The sequence below is a fragment of the Pezoporus wallicus genome, unplaced genomic scaffold, assembly GCF_028554395.1.
Source record: "Pezoporus wallicus isolate ANWC-B61680 ecotype Strahan unplaced genomic scaffold, APGP_CSIRO_Pwel_v1 contig_7073, whole genome shotgun sequence".
Taxonomy (NCBI): Eukaryota; Metazoa; Chordata; class Aves; order Psittaciformes; family Psittacidae; genus Pezoporus; species Pezoporus wallicus.
This window is the reverse complement of record NW_026641326.1, coordinates 2,789,906-2,808,702: the sequence shown is the minus strand read 5'-3', so window position 1 is coordinate 2,808,702 and position 18,797 is coordinate 2,789,906. Positions and strand designations below refer to the sequence as shown.

The window sequence follows — 18,797 nt, the reverse complement described above, 5'->3', positions numbered from 1 at the left end:
CTTACTTTAGCAACGAGTGTTGAACTGGTAACTGCGGTAAATCCCTAAAGTTTATTTCTAATAAAAAGTGACTTATGCAGGCTCATTTGCCTTTTTATAAATAAACTGAAATGTTAAAATCTTTTATGTGTGGAGCAGAGCTGCTTTTCATGCCTGATGCTCCCGGGCCTGATCCTGGACTGACTTGGGCATGTGCAATAGCAGCGACAGGAGAGGAGTCGCTTTCCCTCTTGCCCTGAAGCAGTAGGCACTCCTCTTGCTAAATTAATATTTGCTGGACTGGCCCCCTCAGAAGTGTGTTTACTGTGCAGAGCTTTCAGGCATGTTACACACCTTTACATCCAGTTAAAAAGCAATTTTGTTTGCTCCCAGCTCTGTTAAAAGTCACGGCTAAAATACGTGTTTATATGTGAGCATGTCATTAGAGCGTCCTTCTGCCTGGTTAAGAAATGGCTTTTGTTGATTGTGTATTTATTGCAGTAGCAGCCTAGGAAGTCACTAAAAGCAGGCACTCTCCTCACAGCCAGCGGAAAATCTGCTGTCAGAGGGCTTTCCATGATCATCTGCTTCCAAAAAGTCCCATTGATAAGGCAGTAGAGATGAAATCCAAATCCTGCCTTGTCAGAGTAGCTGCCTTGGCCTGGACTGTGATAGAGCTGAACTGCAAACTGATTGGCCTGACACTTTATAATCAAAGTTGATTTATTGTTCATTAGTAGTGCATTAGCCCTTTCAGGCAAGACAGTTACTTGTGTAGTGGCCTGTCAAACAAAAGACTGCTAGCACCTGTCAGTTTTAAACCGTGAGATAAGCAAGCAGATATTAAGATAATGCAAATAGAAATACATTGGAATGAGGTAAAGTTCTAGTAATTTCCCTGTAAGAAGTACTGTTTTATTTAACGTTTAGCGGGGAGAGGAATTGGACTGTAGAGTGAGGGGGTTTCCTGCGCCAGGAGGAGAAGGCATCTGTGATGAGCTGGGTGTGCGGTTTCAGAGCACCTCCGAGGTGAGGAGGCAGCTGGGGCAGATAATGAATTGGGAAGAGGCAGTTGCTGGTACAGAAGATGTGAATGCTATTCTGTAGTCTTAATTGCGTTTGATTTTGGTTTTAGTGTGAGAGTGAGATCGAGGCACTTTCCTTGTTTTGTCCCTGACTCCTTCCTCCTCTTCCCAATGGACAGATGTCATGAAATGATGCTCTTACTGGCAGGGGTTAATGATATGAAAACTTGATGACATCACGGCAGAGCTGTGCGAATGTCAAAATACATCTGCTGCCATATTCAGACATATTGCTCTCCCTCCTCTCCCCCTGTATCAGCTCCCCTCCCCTTCTCAGAAGGGAATGATCTCATGACATAAAACAGAAAACAACACAAGTGTCAAAAGAAAACAAAATTAGTGAACTTTTGTCTGCCACCATAGAAACGAGGATTAACTTATGTTATTCCAGAGCGTGGAATGGCGACTATCTGCATGAGGATATATAGTGTATTGTCTTGTGTGAATTTTCATTTGACAGGGATTTTGGAGGCTGTGATCTTAATTAAATCTCAACTGACTCAAATAATGCATCTAAAGGCACGCAGTGTTGCGTAACCTTGCTGAGTTGGTAAACCATAAATCATCAGAAAGCTTATGATAGGAAGGGCTGCTTTGAAATATTTTTTTGTTTGCTACAGTTGTTTTTTTTTCTCTTGGTCTTGTTTAACATACACTTTGCTGTGCTGTGCCATTGTGGCCTCCCTTTTCTGAGCAGCGCTGGTTTTGCTTAAAGAAAAAGAAAAGCTTTGAGACGTGCTCTGACCAGTCAGTCAGCTGAACTAAAGTCATAAATATCATGGGATTGACAGGGAAGAAATGAAATCCCAGCGCTGTCTTTCTGAGCATCTCGCTGCTCATGGGGAAGTGTTGGTGCCTCGCGTTCTTCCACAGCTGGATGAGCCCTCTACACGTTCTACAAGTGTAACTCGTAGCCCCACACTGACATTTATGCTGGGGTGTAAATAGTTATCAGACACCATGGCAGAGTCATATCGCCCCGGGGTTGTAATGGGTCACAGATGGATTATTGCACTAATGGACAGTGGGCTTTGACGTCTGTGCCTGTTGGGGTGCTTTTAGTTGTGTGCAAGGAAGAAAAGGGTTGCAACAGTTGTGTGGGGAAGGTGAAAGGGGATTTTTAGGTGTTGAAAATGATGTAGAGCAGTCAAGAGTGATTTCTTACGTACCATTTTAGCCTAGCGATGCTCAAGCACTGATGGTGCTTGAGAATCACATTGGGTTTAGAACAGTGCAGCTAAACAAATTCCTATTTCAGTGTAACATGCTTTGGTTTCTGTGTTTGTGATTGCGTGCCCTGGGCAGCTGAAGGAAGGTAAGGGGAGAAGGATTTTTGTATTCAAAAGTTGAAGGAGTTGCAGAGCTCTTGTGCTTTTCTTGCTCTGTATTTCATAGTCATTTTAGAGCTGCTGGAGAGAGAACTGAGCTGGAAGGACACAGCACTAGAATTTACTTTATGCAAAGGTTTCCTGGTAGCAAGATGACTTACTGATGTTGTTTTCTCCCCTCTCTGCTAGGGAAAAGTGGTAGCAAGGGGTAGTTTTATCAACACCTGCAAAACTAGATTGTGGGAAAGTCCTGACACCGTAAGCTAAATTTGTTATTGTTTGGGGAAAGGCTTGGCTGGTTTTAAGCAGTTTGTTTGTTTTATTGAAAGCAGAGCTGTGTTACTGGAAACTACTTTGCTGTAGTTCAGTTAAAATGTCCTGTACTCTTTTGTTTTTATAAGGTGCTTACTTGCCTAGCTTTGCTTTCCAGTTATAAGGAAAGGGGGGGGGTGGTGGTGGAATGCATCGTGTACTCATCTGCAGAGCTAAAGAGGCCGTGCAGAGACTGGGGAGAAAAGCAGAACTGGCAAATAGCCTTTATTTTTTTTTATCTTATTTTTTTTCTTTTTAACCTTTCCAGCACAGTTTCCTCTGTTAGCAGGAGGATCTGTACTTTGTACTGAACTTGAATGAATGTTAGAAAACCCAGACTGAATATTGAACAAATAAGTGGAATTGCTAATTGTTCTGTGCACTAGTTTCGGACGGATTTGCCTTCATTGATTAGGTAAGATGCTCTGTTATTCGGGAGGGACAACACCCCCTCCTCCCCAAACTGACAACGGGTTTTAATTTTTAAGCTTTATCTTGCCCTTAAATCTGAAACATCATTGTTCAAATAACTGAGAACAAGGTAAACCAACAACATCAAAAAGGTCGGCTTCTGTGATTTCTCAAGGGCTTGTTATTTTGTACTTTCCAATTCTATTTGATGTCTTGACAAAACAAGATGACACAAGGGAGAATACATTAAATTTTGATTTTCATCTAACCTGTTACAGTAGTGGCAGCTTAATTTCTTTTACTTTTTACCGAAGACAGCTTTTTGCACAATTACTCTAATTGCCACACCACTTTATGAGAAGGTTTCTTTACGGGTTTCCCATTTGCCTTGATTTTGTGAGGCATTTTTTTGAACGTGCTTTGACCTTTAACACGACGAGCTTGCTGGTTGGAGTGTGTCTTCATTAGAACTAAATCAGTGAATGGCAAGATTGTCAAAGAAGCAACTGATGTTTTCTCATTAGAATCTAATTTGCACCGTTGTGCTTAGCTGTGATGTTCAGCTGTAGGTGTCTGCCATAGGTGTGAAAACCTGCACATTTTGAGCAAATAAAGTTTACAGCTGTTATAAAGGCTACACTTGCAACCAGAGTGGCAAAGTGTTTTAAGTAGAGCTCTGTTTTGTATGGCAGATAAACAGCATGGTTTAACCAGGTGGGTATTTTTCAATAGCTGTTTTTTTCAGCTGGCCAAGACAATAAATATCTCCTTAAATGCCCTAGGTTTGAAGAGGAGGCAGCTCCGGGTTCCACTCTTGCAGGAGAAAATAATCAGAGAGCAGAGAGAGGGCTCACCATTCCCTAGAAATCCCTGTCAGGAGTTGCAGTTCTTCTTAAAAATGTGCCATGGGGAAAGATAAAAAAAGCCCCTCTGTGTAACGCTTCCTTTTTGCTCACATGAAATTCCAGCATATTAAATGTTGCCGGTTCAATCACGGTCTTTTATTATTTAATTAAGCTCTCCTTAATGTATGTATGAATTAATACACAAATGTAAGGAGTCTTACATGGTGATCATTCTCAGTATATTAAGGGTGCTTGGGAGAGAGGGTTTCAAGGGGTTTTCAAGGGCTTTAGGGATATTTTGGACGTTTCTAAGCAGGATTGCTTTTGGTTTATTTGAGGCTATTTTGGCAGAATATGTTGAGCTGACATTTCCTTTCCTAAACTCTGGAAAAAAAATACTGATTTATTTTTATTTTTTTTAATCTTTATTTTTTTCCTAACTGAATCATGATAAAATATCTCCCTGTTCAGAGCCATGTACAGCAGGTTATAATTTTTCACTTAATGCTGGAGCGGGAAACCAAAATGATAACTTTTTTTAAAGGTGAAAAATGATGCTGGTAATCTCGAGGCTGAAATCTTATTCAGCCTATTAAATGAGTATTTGGTTGTGTGTGTTCCGGTTTAGTCTCTGTTTGACAAATGTTAGATGTAGAAAGGATTTAATTTATGTAAACTTTATATTTTTATGCAAATTAAATGGGTATTTATTATAGCAGAAACAATTATCCTGGCACTTAGTGAGAAACCTGGTATGCATGAGAAGTGGTAGATAAGATCAGATGTTTCATTCTGTAAACAAATATGAAAATATTCCCGTTTTTCCTCAGCTAGAAGAGAATACAGAAGACAGCAGGCATCCTGACATGCTGGGAAATGTCAGCATGGCCCATCGTGCTGCCTTCCGTGGGTCACAGGGAGATCTTCCCTCCTGATAAAATATAATAAACAAAATTGTAATAATAAAATGCTAATTTAATTTTAAAGAGGGTTCCCCCCCCCCTTTCACAGGGAGCCGTATTGTTACGGAAAGAACAGTTATGCTAATGACAGACTACTCAACTGATTTTACATTAATATAATAAACATCACCTGTCTTAATGTGTTGTAGTGTATTATGGCAAAAGAACTAAGTCTCAAAGTGAGATTCCATTTTGCGTCCTGAAGCAGCATCGCAGTTTCTATGTGAATAATTCTAAGGGCGGCATTTTTTTGTTGTTGTTTTGGAGGATGAAATCCTGTGTCGGAAATGTTTTAGTCTCGGGGTGGAAGCGGGTCCTGCCTTCAGCACTTCTGATTTTGCTGGGCTCTGCTCTGGCTTGTGGCATCGTGCTTCTCTGCTTGCCAGGGTATCAGTGGTTTATCTTCTGTGGCATGAGCAAAGCTGGTTTGCATTCTTTCGGCTGAGACTTTTGTTTTACATTTTAGATGTATTGCACATAATAGCTTTCTAATAAGACAGCTCAAGTTAATTGTTTGGTTTTGCCTACCCATATCTATTTCTGTTTGTAGCCCAGTTTTTTTAACCGTTCCTCAGCGACTCACTCTTTCTGTGTTCAGCTTTGTTTTGCTCTGTTTAACTTTTATCACAAAATCTTTAACCGAAGAATTGCTGTTTGGAAAACCAAGGTGCCTGGTATGAGGTCTTAACTGAAATCAAGTTGGAACATACATCGCGGGAGGAAAGGATTTTCTGCCAGAGTTATCCTTTATGAATTAAGGAAATCCTCCCCATCTTCCATGCATGCCTGCTAACAGTTAACAGGACCACAGCCGTGTCCAACATCGAAGGCACATTGTGTGAAAATGGCATTCTTTTACTTTCTTTTTTTTTTCACTTCATACAAGATTAAACTACTTGAAATAATTTAGTCAGTATTTAATTATATTAATATCACTGAAAATGGGGGAATGGAGATGATTAAATGGGACTAAATCATTTTCATCCCCGTGACCCTTGTCTGGGCTGTACGCAGGAGTGACAAATGCATCCCTGCTGTAGCTCTGTTGTGAAGTTAAAGGTGAACTTGGCCTAAGTTTGGGGCGTTTTTCCTTGGTCGGTGTCGCCAAAACACAGCATGTTTATGGAGTTTGGAATCGGGGTAGCAGAGGAGGCTGTGGGGAGCGGGAGGGCAGTGGGGGATGCAGAGGAGCAGCAGGCAAAGCCCTGGGAGGAGCAGTGTCTGAAAACAATTGTGAGTATTAAAGACATTTTTTGCCGTTGATGGTATTAGCATGTCAGCAGGTCTATACTAGCACGGCTCCGAAAGCCAAATTGCAGCTGTATTTTTACCTTTGCTGCCAGGTTTACATGCAGCTGGGTATCTACCACACCCTATTGTTATCAGTCAACAATACCAAAAGTAGTTCATTAATCATATCAATAACAACAGTCGTGTTTCATGTGGAAAATGGAAATAAACAACTTCAAGAAAAGATTGATTTCTGCTCAGCATGCTAACTTAGCATTCTTTAAATATATCTGCCAGTAGTTTAATTTGAACTTCAACTCCCTGAAGGCAGTAAGACAAAATTATTTTAGTTCTTCATAAACTGCCTTCTGTGATTCATTGTTAACTCATAAAACACACTCATTTTCATGTACTTAAACAGTTAAGCCATTTTTAAAGTTGGTTTGTAATTTTTTTTGGCAACACATTTAAGTTGGCATCTGAGAGATAGAAATCTAAAATTAATTTATAGCCCTCAGTTTAGGTTTCATTTACTATCAGACAAAATATCAGAAATAAATATTTTTTTAATCTAACGTAATATAAAGTATATTTCACAGTATCTGAAATAAAGTTTAGTTTTGACTGAATACACTCAGAAAGGGACCCATAAATATTAGAGAGCTGTAGTTAAGAACTTACATGACTGTTTTAAATACTATTGATTTAAACCACTGGCTAGATTTTATGAATCAAAGTGTAATTTCCAAGCTTTGGCTATATTTCTCATCGCTAAAGCACTCTCTCTTGTGTGCCTTTAGCAGCTTTCCAGACATTCAACACCGGATTAAATGATAGTAGTTACAATGATCAATAGGTTAAGACCGGTACAATCACTCTTACCGCTAATGACCTCGGTAGTAATGGGTAATAAAGTGTGGGCTATAATAGCCTATTGCTGGTGCTGCATGCCCTTTGATTCCTGGTATTACCAGGGACTAGCTACATGAAAAAGTTGGACGTTGGGAGTTAAGAGAGTGGATATATAGGCCATCATTCTTAACTATTTAAAGTCCTTCAGCCACACGTGTGCCTGCACTTGTTCTGGAGGGGTGTGTCATTTCTAACATGGTACTTTCTGGTTTATTTGAATTTGTTTCTAAAAGGTTTCTCTAAGTTGTTTTTGTGATAAGCTGAAGCATAAACTTCGACTAAATGTGGCTGTTAGCCGTGTTTATAAATGGAAGGCAAGGCCTTCTTTGGAGGTGCAGATGTGGTGTGAAAATGTGGTTTCAGATGGTGAAACGCACGGATCAGTGCAAACTTGCACTCCTGGGTGTGCCATATATATTAAAATAGATAGAGGTATATTTTTTTCTTGCTGGTTAAGTGCTTCTGTTGTAGCAAAGAGTGCGCAGCTGAGAGATCCTTCACCGGAAAGTACATGGCCAGTTTTCAAAAGCAGGGCCAAATCCTTAGATTTATCCCAAGATAAGCGTGCAAAAAAGCTGTGGAAGTGAATGGGAGTTGCCTCTGCATAGCTGACGGCAGAATGCGGCCCTTCGTATTAATCACCGATGTGTAGGGTTTACAGCACCCCACCCTATTCCTGTCTGTATCCCTGCTTGTCGTCATAAATCTGACTGAAGAGTATTTGTGTTGTCTGTTTTCCAAGAAGGGCACAGAAAACATACTTAAACATGCTTCCTCTTCTGTTTGCTCGGCCCAACTTCAATGAAAGGTAGTACAAACCCGAGGGTAAAGTAAACTTCTCTGGGGATGAGAATAATGAAGGTGAGTCATGCTTCGGGCCAAAGATAGTGACGGCAGCATTGAATTAAATAATTCTGTACTCCCAGGAAAGTTTTTGAAAAGACTATGGATTAATATACTCTGAATTAATGGGATTACCCATCCTGGTGACTCAGTGTCCTCAGAGCTGGTCCTACATGGCGAGGGGTGGCACGGCGCAGCAGCCACTGGCTTTCCCATAGGCATGGGCAAGTGGTACTGCCCATGGGAGACTTGGCTTCAGTGGTACTGGCATTTGACCCATAATTAAATCTCCATTTGCTGTGTTAACAGCAGCCCGAACCACATTAGCTATGTGAGAACACACCGTGCCATGGGGAATGCACAGAGCACCTCACCGTGTTTGCGTTAATGGGATGTCGAAGGCATGCGAGCCTCTGCTAGGCTTTCCTCAGACCAGTGTTTCCAAGGCAGTGGCTGGCCCTGGCACACAACGTGTACACAACAACATGGGGAGATGTGCAGTGTACATGCGTCTGACCTTCAGGAACCATTTTTAGTTCATCAAAATTAGTGATGCTGAGAAATCAGGACATCAGTGCATAATGACTGTGAAATTAGGAATGAGAGCTTGCTATGCAAATGACAGGACAAATCATGTGAAAAAGTCAAGATAAACTGCATATTAAGACATTATGTTACATAAAATTAATACCACATTTCTCTCTTGCTTACTACTACACTGGAAGATATTTTTTTGAACTCCTCTATCTCCTGATCAGCTATTGTCTGCTGCTTTTTTTTAAAGTGGTGCACAGAAAAAGTGCTAAACATATTATTACCTTTTATTGTAACACATGAGATGACAGGAGATCCTTTTTAGCAAAGTATATCCTTTACTGCCTTTAGTTTTGTGCTGTCACATATTTGATTTGAAACTATAGAAAAGTAAGGTGCTTAAATATTACTGTTAAAACTCATATGGGTTTTGTCTTTTCCTCTATTGTTTTTTTTTTTTTCCCTTCCTTTTCTTTCCCTTTTTTTGGGTGGAGGGTAGAGGGGTGGGTTTCTAGGGAAATAGTCTTCTTGCATTACTAGGACTGACAAAATGGTTCTCATGTAGTCTGCAAATTAAACACAAGTGCAGTGATTATTTTGAATAGCTAAATTACATTCTAGAAAGCTTGCAGAATTCATAGCATTGTCATTAGGTATCCGCTTGAATACAATTTGTGTAACCTTGGCCAAGACAGCCTGTCATTTTAATGTCAGTGTTTTATCTGAACAAGACATCATCCTTTCAGATACAGTGTACAGGTTCCTTGCAAAGATGCCCGTGCAGAAATGTGTTAACAGTTGCAAATATGAAATGCTATCAAGTTCATCACTGTAGCTGTTTGTCACTGAAATGTCATGGAAAGCGGCTTTTAATGGTATCTCACATAATATGAAAGAATTGAAGACATCTGTATGCTGGGTGAATGTGGAATGGTAAAGACATCGTGGTAGGGCCTCTCTGTTGAAATTGCATAGGAATCTAGTGCTGTTATTCACATCACTGAGCCTTCCTTCAATTTTCTTAAAAACCTGTCGTAATAAGGTCTAGATCCCATCAGCTGAGGGATACTCAGCTCTGGATTTCTGCACGGAAGGCAAGGTTTTTTCTGGGAGGGAAAGGACCCAGCTGATGATTTCTTGTAAAAATAAATAAATCTTTACAGGGTTTACCATACTGCTTGCTGTAAAGAATTCCCATCTCAATAATGTTCTGCAGAAGGGGAATTTAGTCCCCAGGAGAATGTGTTTGGTACCTTGGTGTGGGCTGTGGTGGGCTGTAAGGACTCTTGCCTTCAATACCCTCCATGCCAGGCTTGGGGATGCTGGGTGATGTGGAGATGCTGTGGCAGCACACTCTGACCCCCTCTTCGCTCTTCTCTTGTGCTTCAGGTTCCAGTGTCGGTGGCTATGATGACACCTCAAGTGATCACTCCCCAGCAAATGCAGCAGATCCTCCAGCAACAAGTGCTAACTCCCCAGCAACTCCAAGTCCTGCTCCAACAGCAGCAGGCACTCATGCTTCAACAGGTAATTGTTTCCTTAACAGCTCCAGTTGTTTGCTGCCTCCCAAAATGTTCCCAGGGAAAGAAGCTGCCCATGTCTCAGATCTGAACCTTGGAGCAGCCATGCTCTGGGATGAACTGACTGCTCTTGTTTTTAATTCTAGAAATAGCTACTGGAAACAAAACCAGGGAGCAGTGCTAGGAGTGTTTCCAAGATCAGCTAAATAATACAGATGCATATTTAAGTGTCAGGATTTCGGCAGATGTTCCTGTTGCTTTTGCCTGCGTCCCCCAGAAAGCCTGGTGTGCCCTCACTAATGGGAATAAACAAGGTAGTAGCATGATAATTCCCATTTTAGACCTTGTTATGTCCATCTGGCACCATAAAGGACTATGGAGATGGTGGCAATAAAAGTGAAGAGGTTTGCAAGCCTTAATTGGCTTGACTTCAGCCAACGTATGCCGTGTGGTGTGTCAGTGTTTCTCACAGCCTGTGGTCCTTTTTCAGCTCAAAGTTGGCCGCTGACAAGCCCCAAGGCTCCGTTATAGTAGGGTAGGGCACAGTGGGGGCTCAAGAATCCTGGGTGGGCATCAGCATCCACCCCACCCTGACCTTGTGTGCTCCCTCTTGCCCACGCCAGAGCACTGCCTGCGCTGTGCACATCTGGAGAGCGGGGAGGAGGAGATTATTTCCCAGGATGTCTATGCATGTATTGAACAACACTTAATACAGTCAAACCCTATCATTTAGAAAGCATATGTGTTTCACAACAGAGATTCGCCAGGCTCTCTCAGCAAGGGCATTTTGGCTTTGTTGTTACAATCAAAGGTCATTCCATGCCTTATTTTAATTAGTTTGTGTAGAAAATGGTATGTTTTTCATCAGTTCATTTTGGAGATTACTTTTCAAACGATAATGCCAAGAATAGTCAGTGTGCACTGAATTTATTGTTGAGTTTCAAACTAAAGGTCAGACCATTACAGATAAAAGGATGCTATTTTTCAAATCACAGTTTGTGTGTTACACGAAAAAGGGACACTGAATTGGCTCTCTACTTTGTTACTTACCATCCTTCCTTTTCTTTGTAGCAGCAGCTTCAAGAGTTTTATAAGAAACAACAGGAACAGTTGCAGCTTCAACTTTTACAGCAACAACATGCTGGAAAACAGCCTAAAGAGGTACAGACAATACCCATTTTACTTTCGAACCACAGGTCCCTGGGGACTGTCTAGTGGCTATTAAACTGTCATTCATCTTATAAATAATTGCACAACTGAACTGACTCCATCGGGTCTCAGCTTTCAGAGTTAGAGTTATTGTCCTGTTTTTGCCTGTATTTTTCTGTGCTTTCCATTTGCTTGCTGCCACATATTTTATAGCACGGGACCATGCCTTGGTGTTTGGTACGAGTACTAGAGCAAGCATCTAGATTGTATCTGGGGAGAGTGCTTTTGGAAGTTAGTTATGTTGTAAAGGCGAGGGGGCAAGGCGGCAGGCCCAGATATGGTGCTGTTCTCTCTAACAGAGCAAAATGCTGAGATGTTGTTTGGGTTTGCAGTTTCCAAATGGAGAGGTTCTGTTTGCACGTTCTTTGCAGCACGGGTTTAGCAGGAGGAACCACACCGTAGCAATGTTGGTGGTGGCACCAAGAAATGAGGTCTGAGAGACAGCATGGGAACGCTGCCTGTTCATGGTGTGGTAGTGGCAGACCTTGTTCTGATGCCACCATAGTCCATGGCATGGACAGGGCAGAGTAGTTTTTGCCTGTCCTTTCAATATACTTTCAAAGTACCCATTATGTCCTAAACTTCATTGGTTTTGGTGTGCTTAAATTTAGTTTTGGTGCAGTTAAGTTTCTTTTTAAGGCACTGAGTTCACCTCTCTAGTCACAAGGAGTTGGAGGCTTTCATGTTTAATCTGACATCAGTGCTGGCTTAGGTAGATCCTAGAAAGCTGCTTCTTGGCATGAGACACTGTGCGATGTCCTGCCGTGGCGGCAGCGTTTGTGTGTCGCTTTGCAAGTGGTGGTGCTCGGAGCACACACTAGTTTCTGCCCCCCCAGATTTCGGCAGTTGTGCCACCTGTGCCAAGTTACAACCCAGAGTGAATTTTTCCAGCTGAGTTATAAACCCCTGAAAATAGGGGGTTTATAATGGAAACGCTGACACAACCTTAACCATAGCACGCTTACGGGCGCCACTATAATAAAAAGGGAACAGATTAAAAAGTGTCTAAAATGTAAATCTAAAGGACTAACAGTAATTAAAATGGAAATGGCACAGGGAGGGAAGGCATGTAATTGTGAGATATCACTGTGCAGAATGCTCTCAGCTTTGTTTTGCTGGCTGTTTTTCTAATTCAGTAGGGCTTACTCATCAGTGGCAGTTCAATGCGCGTTAATGACTCTGGGATGCAGGCATCACTCTGGACAAAGAAATGATTATTGTGCGGTCAAAAGAAGTTCAAAGACAAGAAGGGAATTTGAGTTTTTTCCTTAGAGATCCACATTCAAGAGCATATAAATTAAGCCAAATGTTAAAAACCACAGTCTGAAAGCTGACTTCAAAGTCACAACTCTCTAATTAATGAACTGCGAGCTTCAGTTTGGACAAGTCGTGGTTTGATGCGCCCATAAATCAACATGACAGGTCTGTTTCACAGTCTCAGACAGCGCTTGTCATTGAGTCACATCAGATGTAAACACAGCAGAAAAAAGAGGGAATATGAAGGAGGTGCAATTGATCAACAGAATTGGTAAAAACCCACTTTTGAAACGCATTATGCATGATCACAGGAAATGGCGATAGCCTCAAGAGGCTTTCTCCTTCTGCTGTTGCTTTTTTGAATCAGATTTCTAACAGCCTTCAAAAGGGAGAATAAGAATTATGGAGCTTCTCCCCTGTGGCTGGCAGGCAATAACCCCCTGTTGTTATTTTGTGCTTCTTTCTTTTCAAAGGCGTCAAAATTTAGTTTTTTAAAGATCTTTAACTCTATATTTGAAGACAAACAATAAAGGGCTGCCACTGTCATTCTTATCAGTTACCAGGGATTGTATTTTTTCTTTCTGTTGCCACTTCTTATTAACCTCTTATTTGGTCTATTAGACATAGTTTTGAATGCAAGCCTGCATGCTGGGAGAACATGAAAGTTCAGATGAGCTCAGAGGGCAGATAAAGAAATTTGAAGGGGAAAGTTACACAGCAGAATGAACGATAAAAGTTAACTCTTCTAAATTGCTGTTGTCAGACAGGAGAGCATCTCAGACACAAAGATGAGGGCTTGGAGCTTAAAGGAAAAAAATACTTTGTGTTAAAAAAGACGAGAAGGGAAGTTAGACAATGTGATGGCATTTCAATATCTAACACACTGATTTACTGTGGTCACACTTCTGATATTACACTATCGAAAGCAACAATAAGAAAGGACTCTTTTCCTGTTTCAAGAAGAGCATTTTAACACGATAGCTGTTAAGAGAACAAGGGGCCCAAGTCCTTCAGCTTTTTCTAGGGGTCGAGGGGTATTTTTGCTGATGGGGGGTTTAGTAGAGGCCCGTTTCAACACTGCATTTCATCCCACAGGTTTGTTCAGCCCCATTTTTCCTGCCTTAAGAAGGTTGTTCTTGCTAAATTAGCATGCAAGTGGTGGTCTTTTATTTTTAGTATTGTTTTTATTATCCCCCCTCCCAGTACTAACAGCTGGCTGTGGGGTGCCATGGCAATCAGTGCCATGGTGGGGATGAGTGGCTGCGGTGCTAACGAAGGCTGAGTTTGTACCTTGACAGATGGAACAAGTGTATTCATGTCCTGCGTCCCCCAAGTCATTTTGTGATTGCCTTGTCCTATTGTACTGTCGTGAAAGAGGGAAAACACAACCAATCTCCCAAGCCCTACTGGTAAAAGGGATCTGTCCCCCAAGCAGAATGACAAACGGACCCCAGTAAGGTGTCTGGTGGGTTTTACTAGAGGGCTGCGAGGTGTAGCAGAGCGCAAGAGGTGAGATCCAAGCCCTCTGCCCATGGGGCTGCCTCTCCCCCTGCCAGTTCAGGTGTCCCCAAGGCAAGGGGGGCTTCAGAGCTGCAGAAGGATCCCGCTGTGTGCCGTGGTGCTGGACGGAGCGGGCAGTGTGCCGAACAGGGGCGTTTGTCCTCCGGCAGTTGTGACAGTTTATGTTAGGCAGTAGGGAGTAACCTAAGAAAGGAAAACAGACCTTTGACAGAAGCTTTAGGGAGGGGATCAAAAATGCAAGTTTTATCAGGATATTTCAGCATTTTAACACTGACTACTGACCTGACAACAGGACTGCACTGAGACCTTTTTTGTATGCATTCAATTGTGAGAAGTAAACAAACTGCCTTGTATCCTGTGTTTGGTAACTGGGTGGGGAGCAGAGTTTGGCAATGTGTCTTGCTTTTAAATTCTTTCTTGGACAATGGGCCTTGTATACTTTTATATCCTGGCTTTTCAAAGTAGAGAGTGTTCAAGAGTTTTTCTTAGGACAGCTGAGAAGACAACTATGGGCATCAGTCAATTTATATAAAGGTTGTTGGTTTTCTTAAAAAAAAGAACATGCTAACTTTACAGTCAGATGGCAAATGGGTAAAACACAGCTTACTGTAACTAGATTTTTATGTAATACCATTTATTATATATATAAATGTATTTACAAAATGAATATTTATGGAAGCAAACAGTAACTCCTGATTTAACTGTTGCTAGGGCTTACATTCATCTGGTGCTGCTGTAGATAGTTGCAGCAGCTGGATCTGTCTGAGCAAGCTGTTGCAAAGAAATGAAGTCTCCAAGGTTCAGAACATCTAAACACTTGTTCGTTTAACTGTGTTCTTGAAGTCCTAGATTTCCTTTGGAAAGAAGAGAAATTGATTTTATAAATAAGATAAATAGACTGACTTACTGTCAGTAGACAGACTGACTTAACTGTCAGTAGGCAGGCTGTCAGTACAGTTGGGGGTACACAGTTGGTTGCCCCATTAAGGTTGATGGGGCACGGTGGTAGAAGAAGGTGGGGGACAATCCCCTGGCTGTTTCTGTCAGTCCTGTGCCTGCAGCTCTGATGGAGTTCTTTCCCAGCTTGACACCAGTAGGGAATGGGGCCAGCGATGCTTTGGCTTGGCGTCAGGGAAGGGTGACAAAAAGCTTGGGGTCTGGCTGGGGTTTGTTTGTGAAAGTATGCAGGTTTGTTATGGAAAGAGTTAATTTTTCTTTCCATAATTGTTAGCCATAATGGGTATAAGACCTCCACCTTGATATGATTCCTAGCAGATTAGGGATATTAGATAATTTCCTTCTATTTATTGTACTACTGCACTGTATTATCTTTCTATCACTCAGATAATTACTAAGGAAATCTACATTAATTTTTTTTGGCTAGCACAAGGTACTGCTAAACACTGGCATGATGTATTGATGTTTTACACAACAAAAGTTTTCCTCCTGTCATTGTACAATAAATAAAAAGATATTTATCAAAATGCAAAGCCTTTCATGGGTTTTAAAGAACAAAGCAAATAAAATACGAGATGAGCATGGAAGCAGAACCTAGAGGCTTCCTTAACTGCACAAAATTAAGGACTCTGAAGCCTGGAGTACTGTACATATTAAACACTCACATTCAAGTAAGATGTTGTTTGCTAAATTATGAATGTGTGTAATTAAAATCTAGTGGCTGTTTCTATGAAAGATTTACAATGTTATTTCATCGTTTGTCATGGCTAATTAACAATATTAGATGAAGTTTTTCTTCTTCAAAGGTCTGATTTTTTCTCATTTATTTATGTCAGAAGTGATAAACAGAGTAGTTAAAAGCTTCTCTGGGTACAGTAGTGAGAAAAGCAACATGTTCTCTTACACCTCGGAGGTTCAGGGTTCACATCCCTGTGGAGTAGAGCAGCTCCATCTTCTTTCTAGTGAGAATAATTAAAATTTTCAAAGTGCAGAAGTAGCAGCCTTAAACACAGCACAGACTATTCCAGACATAACAAAGTATTGTGGGGCTTGATGGATGAAGCAAGCAGAGCACAGCACAGGGTTGTTTTTCATTATATCTAAGTGTGATGTGATGATGCGGTGTGATTCTCAAGTTATACATGTTTTTTGCCTCAGAATTACACAGGACTTTTAAGAGCTGCCAGCAGTGTTTGCTTTACCCACCAGTGAAACACAGAGGCTTCTGGGGTAAAACTTGACCATGTGGATCAGGAGATGCTGCATACATTGTTAGTTGGGATGGGAGGAAAGATTTGGGTAGGATGAAAGTAACCGCTGGAGGTGGGAATCGACTGCAGCCCTGTGCCTTGGGGTCTTTGATACGGGGTGGTAGGCTCACAGCTTGCCTTGATAGTGGGTGACTGTGATCAACAGTTGAAGGGTGTTGAGACGAGGAGCCCTGTAAATCCTCTGTTAGCGCTTTGCTTTGTATTGACAAATGTGCATCTTTTCTCTTCCAGCCGCAGCAACAGCAGGTGGCTACGCAGCAGTTGGCCTTCCAGCAGCAACTCTTACAGATGCAGCAGTTGCAACAGCAGCACCTCCTGTCTTTGCAGCGTCAGGGCCTGCTGACAATCCAGCCTGGCCAGCCTACTCTGCCTTTGCAGCCCCTTGCACAAGGTTGGTGAGGGGTTTGGGAGTGGCCGGGTGTCTGGCAAAGCGATAGCATGAATGCACACACACAGAATTGTCACTCAGTAAGACAGAGACAGATCTCATAGGCTCGTAAAATAATAAACACAGAAAAACACTGACAGGCAGGGCAGGCATTATAGAGGTATTTTCTGAGAAGGGCACCGTTCTGGCTAGCGGGAGGCAGGCAGTTCGGAGTCAGATGCGGCTTGCACAACTACAGCCAGTCTGGTGGACTTGAAGCTGCTGGTTGTACACATCTGGGCTTCACATCCTTCACAGGAGGCATCTTAATCGATTCTTGGTGCTCAGTTCATGGCTTAAGGTAGCGTGAGAGCAGCTTTTCCTTCTTTAAATATGCTATTTGGTCCCTTTCTGGTTCCAGCCTGGCAAAGAGCCGGGCGCAGAGCAACTCTGATCTGCACGCTGCCGAGCTGTAGAAATTGGATTGCCCTTTGCAGCAGCTGGGAGGGAGAGGTGGCAGTGTCTTCTTTCCATGCCTGTTTACATGGCCCTCATTTCACTGCCTGTGTGCATCATAGCTTCATTCCTCCCTCCACACTGAGGCAAATTGAGATTAATTCCGTTTAATTTTAATGGTGTTGTTGACAATTAGATCCTCCTACATCTTTATTCACCCTGCACTCTGCCAGAAGTTACTGCTTTGCTGAAATCCCTATTTTTATTTTTCTTTTAAGATACTGATACATTGAAAGCAATAACTACTTAATCTCTGTATTTCTGACAGTGATTATAACCTGGGGCTTTTATTCTCTCTCTTTCTGTTGGGCTTGACTTTACTGTTCTGTATTAAACTAGGTTTGTCTGCAAGGCCTGGGACGTTTTAACAGCTTTGGTTGAGTTCTGGCTGCTGTGGTTAAGGCAGCCTGTTGAAAGTTGGCATGGCTTAGGGACGACCAGGTCTTTCAACCATGATGTTGGCATTTCTGAGTGATCATGCCTTTTCATTCCCTTGCTCCATAATAAATTTAAAATTCCACCTCAGCAACTTGAGTCAGCTCTGGCTGAATGACTTGGGCTCTTCAGAGCAGCCTTAGGGCTGCTACTAGTTGCTAAACCATATAATGAATTTACATTCAGCTCTATACAGTTAAATTTGGGGGAGAGGACAAAATTGCTTCTGTTCTTCACCTTCCTTTTTTGTGTGTCCATAGCTGCAAAAAGGAGGGTGAGGTAGCTGGAGAATATTAACTTCTATGGGTAAATGGAAACAAAACTGAGGAGTGCTTTGTGTGCAGCTGGCATGTTTTACTTAGGCTTATTTTTGCCAGATCCACAAAGGAATTTGAGTGCCTGTTTTAAAAGGCTAAGTTTTGGGACGTACCACCTCTCTCTGTGAGACTCAGTTTAGCTTTTACATCATCCCAAAGCTGGACACCAGGTCTAGACTAGTCCTGTGCATGAGTCAGAGGCAGATGTTCAGGAAGGTGGTGCCTGGCTTGGAGCTGGAGGGTCAGGCCTGGGGTGGTAGCTGGTCAGTCACTGTCGATGCACGGTCTGGTGGGGAGAAGGCATGAAACGAGTCTAGGAAAAAGGGCACATAGATAAAATGGCATTTATAATGCAGAATATTGTATCGTGCATTAATTATGCTTCAGATTTATTGTTGGAAGCATCCCAAGGTGTTCCCACACACCCTCCGGACTCAGGCTTCAACCTTTCTAATTTTTCCCACAGCTCCTATACTATTAAGTTTGCTCGGTAAGGTTCATTGTATAGTACATCAGTTAAGCTGTCCAAAGGAGGGCAATTGGGCAGTGACAAGACACGCTCATGTGTAATGTGAAAGAAATGAATGTGGTGATGCATGAAGTGTAATCTGTGCGGTAACACATCGGAGACACCAGTAGGTAATTCAGCAGTCGTGGCATTGATTGATATGGTTAGCAGGGTAGTGTAACTATTAGTCCTCATGAAGAAGCGTATTTAAAACCTAAGGGGTGCTGACTTGCACACTGAAGATGACATAAACATAAGCAGAAAGGGCTGGTTCTTGCAGGGAAATGAGTTGTGAGCATTGGGGGAGGCCAGAGCCGGGGGCTGGTGGAGGGAGGAAGGAGTAACTTGAGAATTCAGGCAGGGTGCAGTACAGTATGATATTTTATTTTTCTTTATCAGAGAGATGATGGCTTAAAACTGATGTCGTTATGAGGTTTAAATCAACTTTCTGCTTGCTTGAACATGGTCACCTGGGTAT

At 42.0% G+C, this 18,797-nt stretch overlaps 1 protein-coding gene across 20 annotated transcripts in view; it reads left to right on the top strand.

Moving 5' to 3' along the window:
- FOXP1 (forkhead box P1) overlaps positions 1-18,797 on the top strand; it is a 387,258-nt gene that overhangs the window by 301,349 nt on the left and 67,112 nt on the right. For 18 of the 20 annotated variants that reach the window (XM_057422837.1, XM_057422843.1, XM_057422851.1 and 15 more), the window contains 3 exons: positions 9,831-9,968; positions 11,033-11,122; positions 16,408-16,567. In XM_057422837.1, coding sequence (XP_057278820.1) covers positions 9,831-9,968; positions 11,033-11,122; positions 16,408-16,567 — 388 coding nt within the window. The remainder of the gene's footprint in view (positions 1-9,830; positions 9,969-11,032; positions 11,123-16,407; positions 16,568-18,797) is intronic. The other 2 variants (XM_057422850.1, XM_057422856.1) reach the window with 1 other exon arrangement.